At 57.5% G+C, this 12619-nt stretch overlaps 1 protein-coding gene across 3 annotated transcripts; it reads left to right on the top strand.

Moving 5' to 3' along the window:
- The first annotated feature begins 616 nt into the window (after window positions 1-616).
- Window positions 617-10205, top strand: SLC37A2 (solute carrier family 37 member 2). Of its 3 annotated transcripts, XM_040085034.1 has the most exons (20): window positions 617-721; window positions 2716-2797; window positions 2897-2984; window positions 3343-3421; window positions 3609-3744; window positions 4149-4225; window positions 4320-4486; window positions 4867-4904; window positions 5144-5323; window positions 5459-5549; window positions 5626-5688; window positions 6169-6254; window positions 7077-7125; window positions 7407-7480; window positions 7978-8056; window positions 8138-8235; window positions 8546-8610; window positions 8868-8916; window positions 9483-9515; window positions 9946-10205. In XM_040085034.1, the coding sequence occupies exons 1-18, from the start codon at window positions 663-665 to the stop codon at window positions 8908-8910; spliced, it is 1554 nt and encodes a 517-aa protein (XP_039940968.1). In that variant the 5' UTR covers window positions 617-662; the 3' UTR covers window positions 8911-8916; window positions 9483-9515; window positions 9946-10205. The 3 variants fall into 3 exon arrangements, with proteins under 3 accessions (XP_039940968.1, XP_039940969.1, XP_058279361.1); XM_040085035.1 differs by lacking the exons at window positions 8868-8916; window positions 9483-9515; XM_058423378.1 differs by lacking the exons at window positions 9483-9515; window positions 9946-10205 and having other exon boundaries at window positions 8546-9097.
- Window positions 10206-12619: the final 2414 nt, after the last annotated feature.

Genomic DNA, 12619 nt, shown 5'->3' on the forward strand with positions numbered 1-12619 from the left:
AGCCGAGGACAAGCAGTTCCTTGGCAAGTCCCCAAGGAAATTGCTCAGGCCCTGGGGACCGCTGTTCCAACCTCTCTGGAGTGATCCCCAAATTGGCTGTGGGCTGAATCGGGGCTTAGTCAAAGGAATAAATAAAGCTGTTGCTGCTCCTCAACCTCAGTCTGCCCCTAGCAGGAAAAATGGGATACTTTGAAAGGGGGTGGGGGGAGAGGAGGATTTCCAAAATCCAAAATTTGGCAATAACCCCAAAGCGCGTCTGGGGTAGCTCGGTCACCATCAGGGCAGTGAAGCCTGTTTCGGGGGTTGCGGGGAATGGGAGTGGAAAAGTTAAATCCGTTTTTTTTTTTTTTTTTTTTCTGCTGGCAAATACAGCATCTGGGGAAGCTCACAGAGCCCCGAGGGGATACGAAAAGGACTGATCGGTCTCTTCGGGGCTCTGCCGCCTCCCACTGCCCAGCGCGGCTGCTCCCTCGCTCCAGCCGGATTCGAAGTGGATTTTCGCTTCAGACGGAGCCAGGACGGCCCGGTTCACCCCCGCGGCCGAGGAAGCGGGGCTGTGCCCGGGCAGGGCCGGGGCGGGACCGGGGCCGGCGGGGCGGGAGCGGCGGCCCCGGGGGCGGTGAAAAGGAGCCGGGGGTGCCCGAGCGCCGCCGCCGCCCGCCATGAGGGCAGCGCTCGCCCCCGGGGTTCGCCTGCTCCGCGCCCTCCCCCGGGAAAGCCGGTGAGCGGGATCGGGCGGCGGGATGGGGGGAACGGCACCGGCATCGGGACCGGCTCTGGGCATAGGGACCGGGAGCGGAACCGGACGTAGGGAGCGGGATCGGGAATGGACATAGGGACCGGCATCCGGACTGGATCTGGACATAGGGAGCGGGATCGGGAATGGAGCTGGACATGGGCACCGGGATCGGGACTGGTCACAGGGACCGGCACCGGGATCGGAACTGGCCACAGGGACTGTCACCGGGATCGGGACTGGAATTGGACATAGGGACCGGCACCGGGATCGAGACTGGATCAGGGATAGGGACTGACATCGGTCAGGGAGGGTGTCGGCACCGGGATAGGGACGGTCTCTGGAACGGGGCTCACTCTTTCGTGGACCAGCGCTGGAATGGAGACTGGTCCCGGACTTAGGAGCCGACGCCGGGACGGGGACCAGAACCGGCGCAGGGATGAGCCCTGGGTTAGGGAGGAGGGGGTATCATTCCACTGGGGACTGGCAACCGCTGGAAGTGGCCCCGGGAGAGAGACTGGCTCTGGGCACAGGGACTGACCCTGGGATGGAGACTGGCCCCGGCACCAACACTGGGACCAGCGCCGGGCTGGAGACCGCTTGACTTTATCTGGGGCCTGGCGCTGGGACAGGGACAAGAGCTGGGGACATGGATGAGGGGTCACTCCCCCAGGGCCCAGCATCGCCCTCAGGCCGCTGGGGCGATGGGAGATGGGATCAGCCCACACCGGCTGCAGCCCAGGGCTTTGGACCGGGCCTGGGGAGGGGGAAACCTCGAGATGGGCAGCAGCACCCGCCAGGCTCCAGATGTCTCAGGCCCTCACACTCAAAATTCAGTGGGATGGATGTGGCCAACACAGAGACCTCTCCTGCTGCCTTCTCTTTTAACGAGGTGATGGGACGGCTGCCCGTTTAATTTCAATTAATATCTGGGTTTTTTGGAAGCCCATTGCCAGACACACCCCCTGCTTTTCCATCTGCTGGAATTTTCCCTGCCAGAACACATAGGGTAAAAGGAAAGAGCCTGACACCCAAGCGTCTGGCCCAGGGGGGCGCTGCATATGAAGTTTATCTTTACCTTCCCTACTGTGGCCTCTCTTGGATCAGCCCTGCAGTCACTAGCAGTGATTTGAGGTGGTTCATTCATATTTTGGGGTGGGGAGCAGCGGTCTCTCAGCCACAGTGCAGCCTTGGAGCCGGCACCTCAGCAAAGGAAGTTGCCCTGGATTTGCAGGGCACCCGTCATTGCTGCAGCTCCAGGGAGAAGTGAAACTGCGAAGAGGAGCAGGATGGGCCAAAACCACAAAAAAAAAAAAAAGGGTTGTTGTTTTTTTTCTAAACTTGGAGAGCAACCCTGTGACATGTCTGTGTGCTGCAGCTGCCCCTGACCACTTACATCCTCTGTCTGCCATAAACCCCTCCCTGAGGGCAGGATAGCCCATTCAGAGATACTCATCTTGCTCTGAGAGTGCTAGGTCCTGCTTGGGATTCTCCAGGCTCAATCTGTCACCTTTGATGCGTGCAGCATCCCCATTTCCTGAGCCCAGACTCCCCCGTTTCCCTGCATTTAATCCAAGCAAAGAGGATGAAATGGCTTTTTGGTGGAGGAAGGGGAGCTGGTATTGCCTAGGACATCCTGCCCCCTGCATTTTTTTTTCCAGCTTATCTTTGATTAACCCTGGGACTGATGATGAATCAGCACAGTTTCCACTCGTGACACCAGGAAGGCACTTGCTCACCCCGTTTCGGTGGGATGCAACTGCTTGAGGAGGTGGAAACACTGCTTGATGCTCCCCACAAAACTCAGCTGATCTTTTTAAGCCACATCCTGAGCTTTTTGGGGTGGTCTCCTCACTTCCTGACCAGCTCAGCTGAGCTGGTTCAGGTCACCAATCCAGTAGCTGAGTCCCATTTTGGGTGCTGAGGCGACCCATCTCAGCCCCACAAACCCTGACCTCTCTGCTTCCTTCCTCCCACAGCTATCGGGGCCTGACTCTGGTACTGACCTTCCTCTCCTACACCAGCTACCACCTCTCCCGAAAACCCATCAGCATCGTCAAGGTGAGCTCCAGCCTCACCACTGCTCTGGGGATGGAACCTGGAGAGGGGAGGGGGGTGCTGACAGCGCCTCGATTTCACCCCCTCTCTCTCTCCCTGCAGAGCCAGCTGCACCCCAACTGCTCGGCCTTGGGGCCAAACCCCCACAATGACTCCAACAGCACCACATGGTGCTGCTGGGCCCCCTTTGGTAAGGCTGAGCCCCCCCAGGCACCCCAAACCCCACACTCGTGGCAGCCGAGCTGGGATCCCCCTGTTCCCTAAAAGCAGGTGGTGGCCAGGGTTTGGCAGGGGGCCGGCTGCTCCTTAGGCACCGGAGGTAATTAAGTGATAAACTTCTGTCCCATGCCCCTGGGCCGAAGGGCAGCTGTGGGTGGTGAAATCCAGGACAGGACCAGGTCCCAGTGCCGGTGGCACCCAGCCATGTCCCCAGAGGCCACCATGGAGACCAGGCTTTTGGGAATGGGGGACGAGACTGAGCCGGCCGCCACAGGCAGGGGACACAAGATGGGGACCAGGCTGAGGTGGCACTGATATTTGTTTTCCAGATGGGGACAACTACAAGGAACTTTTTGGGGCGCTGGATAATGCCTTCCTGGTGGCCTACGCCATCGGGATGTTTATCAGGTACCCAGGGCCTTTCCCTCCTCTCACCAGTTTGCACCAGTCTGGCGGAAGCTGGTTTCCATTGGGATGGGGTTGTGCTAACAGGGAAGCAGCCAGGGATCCGCTCAGGATTCGGGTGCTGGCTCGGTGTGATGATGCCCAGTTGCTGGCATCACCAGCAGTGTCGTGCTCTTCCCTCTCTCTGCAGCGGCATTTTTGGGGAGCGCCTCCCTCTGCGCTACTACCTGTCGGGGGGAATGGTGCTGAGCGGGCTCTTCACCGCCCTTTTTGGCCTCGGCTACTTCTGGAACATCCACGTCCTCTGGTACTTCATCGTTGTGCAGGTGTGTTGTGCTGGAGGCTGCCCGGGCTTTATCACCGCGGCCTCATCCTGGTTTTTCAGTGGCCTTCGGGGGTTGGGGTGGCCCAGTTTCTGAGCACCGAGCATTTCCACTCCCCGCAAAACCTGGCTGCGCGTGGCGTGGGCGTCGAAACCGCCGGGCGTGCCCGTCTCCAAGCAGCGCGGGCAGCTGGTTTGGCAACACCGGCCACTCCCAGTTTAGCCGTGGAAGCGATGCAAACCGCTCCAGGATTGCCCCAGCAGGGAAAAAAACCAAACCAACCAAGTGTTTTCTTAACAGCTTTGGAATAGGGGTGGCTATTTTTGAGGCCCAGTTGCCCGAAACAGTGCAGGGGGTGCGTGGCTGTGGTCGGTGCTTGCTGGGTGATGCTCCCCGTCTCTTGCCAGGTCTGCAATGGGTTGGTGCAGACGACTGGCTGGCCTGCTGTCGTGGCTTGTGTTGGAAACTGGTTTGGCAAAGGAAAGTGAGTTTTTCTCCAGCGTGTCCCGTGCCAGTCCTGATCCCTGTTGACCCTGGTAGCCACCCCGGTGCCACTGACCCGGCCGTGTCCCCACCAGGAGAGGTTTGATCATGGGCATCTGGAACTCGCACACCTCCGTCGGCAACATCTTAGGGTCGCTCATCGCCGGTGCCTGGGTTTCCTCTGCCTGGGGCCTGTCCTTTGTTGTGCCTGGCATCATCATCGCCGTCGTGGGCATCATCTGCTTCTTCTTCCTCGTGGAGTGTGAGTGTTGTCATCTGGGCCACAGCTGACAGCCAGTGTAATATATACAATTTTCCACCTTGCCCATCTCTAAGCATTTTTGGCAATCCCTAATACTAATTTCTGACCTGTGGCTGGCAGGGATGTGGATCTGACCACCGTGGGGATACTCAGCATCATTGGGGTTGTCCAGGCAGGCTCATCCCCCGTACCAGACACTCCTCTGAGCCTGTCTTGCTAGGAAATATCATGGAAGTCCTTTGGGTTTTGGGGAAGAGGGTACCCAGAGGTGCAGCCTAGACCTGGGGGTTCCCAGCCACTGTGAGATGCTGGAGGGAGAGCAGGTGGGGTGGGGTTGGTCCAGGCTCTCCTCACAGGGTATTTATTCTTTCTCCCTGCAGATCCTGAGGACGTTGACTGCAGTCCACCTCTGCATCATGTGAGTCGCGCCAATTCCCAATGAGCCTGTCCTGGGCTGGGCGTCGCTCAGGGCGGAGTGAAATAAACTGGGTCATCAGGTTGTAAGGGCAGGAATTAGAGCAATGTTCAGTTGTCATTGGGGATGATTATTCCTCTGCCACTGGGAGCATCCTCTGGGTCATGCCCCGGCAGCAGAGCCAATGTTTGAGCCTCCTCCAGCCATGAGAGCCACATCTGCTGCTTTCGGCTTGATTTTAGATGGCCTCTGATGAGGATCCTGGAGGAGTGACCACCAGTGAGAAGGATCCTGAAGCAGTCATCTCCAATGAGGGCCCACTCAGCCTCCCAGACCAGAGCAGTGTGAATCGCTCCAACAGCCCCAAGGAGCCCGCTGAGGAGCCTGAAGCCATCAGCTTCCTTGGGGCACTTCGGATACCTGTGAGTGCTGGGATGGAGGAAAGAGCAAAGCCAGAGCAGCTCAGAGGATCCACAGGGCAGAAAATGGGAAAAACCTACCATCCAGAGGAGTTTGGGGGAAGGAAGCTCCTCTGATGTCCCCTCCTCTCCTCCCAGGGTGTGGTGGAGTTCTCCCTGTGCCTGCTCTTTGCCAAGCTGGTGAGCTACACCTTCCTGTACTGGCTGCCCCTCTACATTGTCAATGTTGGTGAGTTTTGGGGACAGCGAGGCGGGAGCGAGCCTGGCAAGGGAAGCATCTCCTCACCCCTGTCCTCTCCCCACAGCTCATTTCGGTGCCAAGGAAGCCGGGGACCTGTCGACCCTCTTTGATGTTGGGGGTATTTTAGGTTCGTCAACATCCCAGGGTGCAGGGGGTGGATCAGGGATGATTTAGGGACAATTCTGGCCTTGACCAACCTTGGCTGGTCCCCCCTACAGGCAACACCACCTCTTTCCCCCGAGAGGTTTATTCAGTGTTCCCAGCACTCAGCAGGCAGCAAACGCCCCTCTGTTTCATTTTGGCATCCATTTGTTTTGATGACCGTCACAGCCTCTTTCCTCGGGTCTCGCTTGCTCAGGCACTCCTTTTCCTACAGTCTGCAAGCGTGGAAGAGACCAGAGAGGCATGGAAGTGCTGAGAAACCATCTGCAGGGAGGGTGTGGAAGGGATAAATCAAAGCTCTTCACTCTGATATTATTATGTTTAACCTCGGGGGCATCCCTGCTCAGAAGACGGGGGCTGAGAGAGCATCACGGTGGGCTTGAGGCTGAGGCAGGGCGAAGCTCTGCCTTTGGGGTGGTGTGACTGACACCTGCCACTCTTGTAGGGGGGATCTTCGCCGGCCTCATCTCTGACTACACCGGCGGCAGAGCCACCACGTGCTGCGTGATGCTGGTGGTCGCCGCTCCCATGGTGAGCTGTCACGCGGGCCCAGAACCCCGTCACGAGGCTTTCCTCTGCGCCGGCTCCTTTGAGTCACAGCTGCCTTCCTCTTCCCAAGCGCCCGGGATAAGCTGGTCACACGCTCGGCTGAGATGAGAGCTGGGGTTGATTCACGTGCCCAGATGTTCCCGGGAAGGATGTCCAGCTCTAAGGGTTGGGAAGGGATTGCCGAGACTTTGACAACTAAAAAAAAAAATCTCTGTAGGTTTTTCCATCCTGCCATAACTCTGCTCAAAGCCTTGGGGGTCCCACCGAGCTGGTCTGGCTTTTGTCTCTTTGGTTTTCATCCCAAAATCCCCCATGCCAACAGCCTCACGCTCTGCTGGAGCTTGGCTTGGACATCCTTCCCAAGCACCTGCACGGAGCTCATTTGGCTTTGCTTCCACAGCATGGCTAATTAGCTGTAATCCAATCCCGGCTGCTCTGGGCTGGGAGCCTCTCCCGCCCAAGGAGCTGGCGCACGCTGGGAAGCAGAGGGGCTGCGTCACGTCCACGGCCCCGAGAGCGCCGTTGGGACAAATTATGTCTGGCTGCAGCCGTGGGAGGCGGCAGAGCCTCACTGGCCATAAATCGTGGCAGCACCTCTGTTTGCCAGCTGCCAGGTATTTCATCATGCCAGTGGGATGCAGAGGTCAGGGGTGCACTCAGCCCCCCATCTCAGCTGGAGCTTGGCACGAGCAGTAATTCAGGGCCCCACATTCTCCATCCAGTCCCAGGGTACTGCTGCAAGGAGAACGCTTGGTGAAACAGCTGGGGTAGCCAAAACTGGTTCACCTCGTGTCTCTTTTCCAGCTGTTCCTGTATAACCACGTGGGTCAGAACGGCATTGGCACATCAATAGGTAAGGAGCTCCGTGGTGCAGCCTGGTCCTGTCGCTGAAGTGATGGAAAACACTGTGGATTCACCTCCCTTTGTTCCTCCTCTTGAGCCAGGCTCCCAGGCTGAATTTGGGGGAGGGTGGTGTTGGATGAGTGTTCACTGCCTGCTGGGTGGGATCTCCGTGGGAGAATGGAGATGGATGTGTGGGACAGCAATGTCCACACGCAGGCTGGGGATGATGGATCCAATGTCCTGCTGCTCCCTGCACCTAACGATTTAATCTCTTCCCGGGTACCTCTGCAGCGATGCTGATCATCTGCGGTGCTCTGGTTAACGGGCCCTACGCGCTCATCACGACAGCGGTGTCGGCAGATTTGGTAAGAGGTGCACCTCAGACCCCGCCACGCTGCCCTTGCACACCCAGAGGCTGTTCCCTCTTTCCCAGAGGGATGTTTTGCTGGGATTTTCGCCCTTTACCTTTGTTTTCCAACGCCTCCGAAGCCCAGTGGAGGAGGGCAGAGCTGTCACACCTGGTGCTGCGCTCTGCACCCTCCCTTAAACACAGGGGGTTTTCCTGTTGCTTTTTCACCTTGGCCACATCACTGTTTTGGCTTTGCTGCATCTCCCTCTGAGCACAAGCAGAGTGGAAATAAATACTTGATGGCAAATCCCCTGGGAATTCCTGCCCACTCTTGGCCATCCAGGTTTTGCCATGGTTTGGCTGCAGGCAGCATTTGAGTTTGGTCTTCCTGTCCGTGGCTGGGTCTGACACCGGGAAATTGCAGCCTTGGACATCGGCCTCACTCTGGGATATGCCGGCCGTGCACCCCAGAGCTGCTTTTGCTCCTTATGCTTTATTCCTCCATCCTTACAGGGAACCCACGAATCTCTCAAAGGAAATGCCAAAGCCCTTTCGACTGTCACGGCCATCATCGACGGCACGGGATCCGTTGGTGCGTGTGGCTGGGGCGTGAGGGGTGTCCTGGGCCCCTCTCCTGGGAGAAGGGGCTGATGTTCCTCGTGTGCCCCCGCAGGTGCTGCGCTGGGGCCGCTGCTCGCGGGGCTCATCTCTCCCACGGGCTGGAATAATGTCTTTTACATGCTGATAGCAGCCGACGTCCTGGCTTGTCTGGTAGGTCTCTCCTTGGCAGGACTCCTTTCTCTACCCTGGGCTCCCTTTTAGCTGTCTGCTCACTGGTGGAGGGCACAGATGGTTCTCAGACATCCAGGCACGGGGCAGACTGCAAAGGCCTGTGTTCACTCCAAGGCTCTACTTTCACTTGGCTTTTCCCAACGACCTCCTCCTCGCAGAGGTTCAGTTCGTACCATCTCTGCTAGGAAGAGCTGTAGAATTGATCTCCTGCTGATGGCAATACTCGTGCCAAGGCTGGAGGCTGCAGTGCCACCAGCCTTGCCGCCACCCTCCGCCCTTCCTCTTGCAGCTCCTTGCCCGTGTGGTGGTCAAAGAGGCGCGTGGCTGGTGCGGCCCCATGGCGAGGCAGAGAGGGTACGTAGTTACCACTCCGGGGCGGCCTCCGGTCCCGCAGTGCCCGAACACGGTGTCGGTGCTGCTGCAGAAAGATGTTTGTTATCCCTTGCTGTCGCTGCTGCATCTTCGCGTGCCTGCCCCGTGTCTCGTTCCTGTGGCCTCAGAGACATTTCCACCTCGAGCCAAGGCAGCGCCTGGGGGATTTTAGCCGTCTGCACCTCAAAAAAAAACCCCACACTTGGGGTGCTAAACACAGCGTCCTTGTGTCTTTGTAGCTCTAGTGTGCAGCTAACAGAGTCAGTGATGGATGGGAAGTAGCTCGGTGTAAGTATCTTCACTTGAGCCCTGAGGATTAAACACAAACGCAAGCCTGATTCGTTCTGATTCTGAGTTTCGCTTTGCAGGCTCAGCCTAGAAGTAGCCACTCCCCCAATCATTTAGGGCCGAGATCAAGATTTGGGAATCAAAAGATCAAATTGCAGTGGCTGGGGAAGAGTGCGGGAGGGGATGGGAGGAAGCGGGGAGAGGGGGATGTGGCTGGACAGTTCATCCTTGTCTCCAGCTGACTTAGGAGACACTGGCCCAGATGCCCAATCGATTGGGATTGATTAATGCACTTGAAACAACGGAATTTATAGGCTTTGCCCACCTGTGCTACTGAGCTTGATTATACACAGCCAGGGCTCTCTAATCAAATCTGTAGCGAAATCAAATCGAATCGCTGCAGCGAGCGTATAAATAATCTCCAAATCAGCACCGGCCTGGCTCTGATTGCCACCAACAACCCCGTGTGACACCTAGAGGAAGGGGCCACAGCCCGTCCTTGGCAGTGGGGCTGCCAGACCCCGACCCCCTGCGAACATTTCGTCCCTTATGTCTTGTGTTTGCAGGTGAAAGACCAATAGTCTGGGCCTCGTGCTGCGGTAAGTGCGGCCCAAATCTCCTTCTCCGGCTGCCGGTGGAGGGCTGCCAGGTTCTGCTCTCCTGTGCTGGTTAGGGTGACGGCTGTCCTAGGGCTGACAGCATCCGTGTTTGCACCAAATACTGGCTGCTTTCTGCTGGGGGAAGCAGCTGCCTCAGTTTGCGGCAATGTCCCGAGGGCTTTGGGGAGCGTCTCTGGTGCGGCTTGCAGAGAAGAGCCAGCAAACGCTGTAGGATTTTTGGGGACATTTCAGGCTTGGCCGGAGACAAAACAGTGCCTGGATCTCCTCCTTGCGCCTGCTTCTCCTGCTCGTGGTGCGGACGGGGCTGGGCTTTCCTGGCAGAGCTGTCTTCCCTTTCCATCGCAGCGTCCACCATCGATCCCAACAGCTGCGGGACCATGCCCTGAGCCGCTGGCTTCTCTCCCCGCAGGTTTAAGGAGTTTTGACGCGTCCCCTGCGAGCAGCCCCAAGGCCAGAGGGAGGAGAGAGGCTGGGGCACACCGGGAGCGCGGGCGTCTGGGCAAAGCTGCGGCCCGGCCTCGGGCACGGCCCCGCGGGATCACTGCCACCATGGCTTTGCTTCCAACGGAGGCAGGGGCGAGGAGTAGTCAAAGGGCCCTGGCCAAACGGTTTTCTGGGGTCAATTCTTCACCATCGGCCGTTTTATTAATAAAAACATGCAAAAATCTGTGTGGCCACTCCATGCCGTGTCCTGGCGGGGCTCAGCCGAGCCTGTGACTACTTGGGAGCAGTGATCACACCCCTCTTCTTGCTTTGCTCCGTGTGCAGTCTCTGGTTTGTGAGCCTGCCCCCATCCAGATGCTCGGTGTTCCAGGGTCTGGGTCAAGAGGACGATGCCAAATCACTTTAGGCACTGCCTCCCCAACAAAGCGCTGCTTATTCTACACAGGAAACATCCCTGGGCTGAGCCCAGATTAAGCTGGGTTTACTCCTTGACTCATCCCCCCCACAAAAAAAAAAGACTAAACCCAACATTTTCCCTGATTATTAATATTTCGCTCCCAAAGCAGGGCATGCATCCACCCCCCGCACCGCGATGAACTGCTCACACACTCCGGCCGCTCTCGGTGAGGTGGTGCGAGCAGCTGATGATCTTCGAAGCTTCCTAATTAGGAGGGGCCCCAGGAGGTTCAGGCGGTGCCGCTGGCTGCCAGCCCTGCCGGCTCCGCGGGCAGGGATGGGGCTCAGAAACCCCCACGGTGTCGATTGACTGAAGCCAGGGCCAGCTGTGCAGCCAGCTGTGTGCTCCGAGGGGGGAACACCGACTTTGATGTGCGCGGAGCAGGGGCGCTGGGAAGCCACGGGATTGTGACTGCATCCCCCGGGATGTGTTTGCATCCCCTGGGGTGGCTGCACTCCCCTGGCATGTGTCTGCATCCCCTGGGATGTGGCTGCAGTCCCTTGGGATGTGTCTGCAGTCCCCTGGGATGTGTTTGCATCCCCTGAGATGTGGCTGTATCCCCTGGGATGTGTCTGCAGTCCCCTGAGATGTGTTTGCATCCCCTGGGATATGTCTACATCCCCTGGGATGTGTTTGCGTCCCCTCAGATGTGTCTGCATCCTGTGGGATGTGTTTGCATCCCCTGAGATGTGTTTGCATCCCCTGAGTTATGACTGCATCCCTTGAGATGTGACTGCATCCCCTGGGATGTGTCTGCATCCTGTGGGATGTGTTTGCATCCCCTGAGATGTGTCTGCATCCCCTCAGATGTGACTGCATCCCCTGGGAGGTGGCTGCATCCCCTGGGATGTGTTTTTGCATCCCCTGGGATGTGGTTTTGCATCCCCTGGGATGTGTTTGCATCCCCCAGGATGTGTTTGCATCCCCTGGGATGTGTTTGCATCCCCCAGGATGTGTCTGTATCCCCTCACCACCCGGGGATCACGCCTGGGCAGGCTGCAGATCACTGCCCAGAGCAGTGCCCGGTGCCGGGGGCTCTGTGTGTGCAACTCCAATTGACTTCACCTCCTTGGATCTTGACCCGAGGAGAGAACATCTGGGCCTGATGTGATTTTATTAAGTGCTGATTTCATCAGCGAAAGGGAAAAAAGGAGGGAGCTTGCCAGCCCGTCGGACCAGGTCCCTGTAAACCTCTGAAGGCGATGGAGTGGCACAGGGCATCAGGCAGCTTGGAGAGTGCCAGCTGCAGGTTTGAGGTGGCCAAACAACGATGGCCTTTGATCCCCTCCACTCTGACCGGCGATGCTCAGTGGGCTTTGGTGGGAAAAAAAAAAAGCAGGAAAAATGACGGGGCAGGCAGAGAAAAGCAAAGTTCCCAACTGCCCTTTTTCCCAGGAAAACATCAATCCCACTGGGCTAAGCCCTGATAGAGCCATAGGGAGAGGTGTCACTGCAGGGGCTGTCTCAGCACAGGGCTGACCCTGCGGTGTCCCCAGGCACTGCCTGGTGGCACATGTGGCCTCTGTGGCCACAAGGACCTCGCTGCCAGCAGAGATCCCTGAGCTGGGCTGAGAACGGCCCTGTCAGTGCACGTGTGATGCTTCATGACCATTCCCTTTTGGAGAGAGGAGAGGGGCTCAAAATACCTTTTTAAGCAAAAAATTCCTTAAGTCCTGACACACACGGGAGCTTTATTGCAACAGCAAGTCGGTTTGGGGATTTTTTCCCCCCATCCTTCCTCTTTTTTTTTTTTTTTTTTTCCTTTGCCTTTCCCCCCTCCTGCTTGTTCTTTCAGCTGCTTACAATTTTTCCGGGACAAATTTAGGCCTGGGCTGTGTCCCACTTATGTTTGGAAAGTCTGAACAGCCTTGGCTCCACTGCCAGGAGTGAGGAGAAAGGGCACACAGCCCATGGCAGTTTTAAACTTAAAAAGAGCCAAATGCCAAAGAAAACTCCAGATCTCACTCACTGAGCTCTGGAATTGAAGGGTGAGAGGGAAGGCAGAGAGGGGATCTCCTGGGTTTGCCTTAGCCAAAAAAAACCCAAACCCTGTTTAAATGGAGCTGAGCTTGTCTGGGAGGAGTCTGGGCGACAACTTGCCTTGTTCCTTCTCTGCTGGATAAAGGGCTGCTGCTTTTCCTCTGCCACGAGCCCTGAGAGCAGGGACATGCATCCACCTCTG

The sequence above is a fragment of the Hirundo rustica genome, chromosome 23, assembly GCF_015227805.2.
Source record: "Hirundo rustica isolate bHirRus1 chromosome 23, bHirRus1.pri.v3, whole genome shotgun sequence".
Classification (NCBI taxonomy): domain Eukaryota; kingdom Metazoa; phylum Chordata; class Aves; order Passeriformes; family Hirundinidae; genus Hirundo; species Hirundo rustica.

What these genes read in the sequence shown, in the direction of transcription:
- SLC37A2 (XM_058423378.1), top strand. Translation starts at nt 663, where the DNA reads ATGAGGGCAGCGCTCGCCCCCGGGGTTCGCCTGCTCCGCGCCCTCCCC. An exon ending in AACCCATCAGCATCGTCAAG is followed by an intron (nt 2,798 to 2,896) that starts GTGAGCTCCAGC and finishes CTCTCCCTGCAG; the next exon opens with AGCCAGCTGCACCCCAACTG. An exon ending in GCCATCGGGATGTTTATCAG is followed by an intron (nt 3,422 to 3,608) that starts GTACCCAGGGCC and finishes CTCTCTCTGCAG; the next exon opens with CGGCATTTTTGGGGAGCGCC.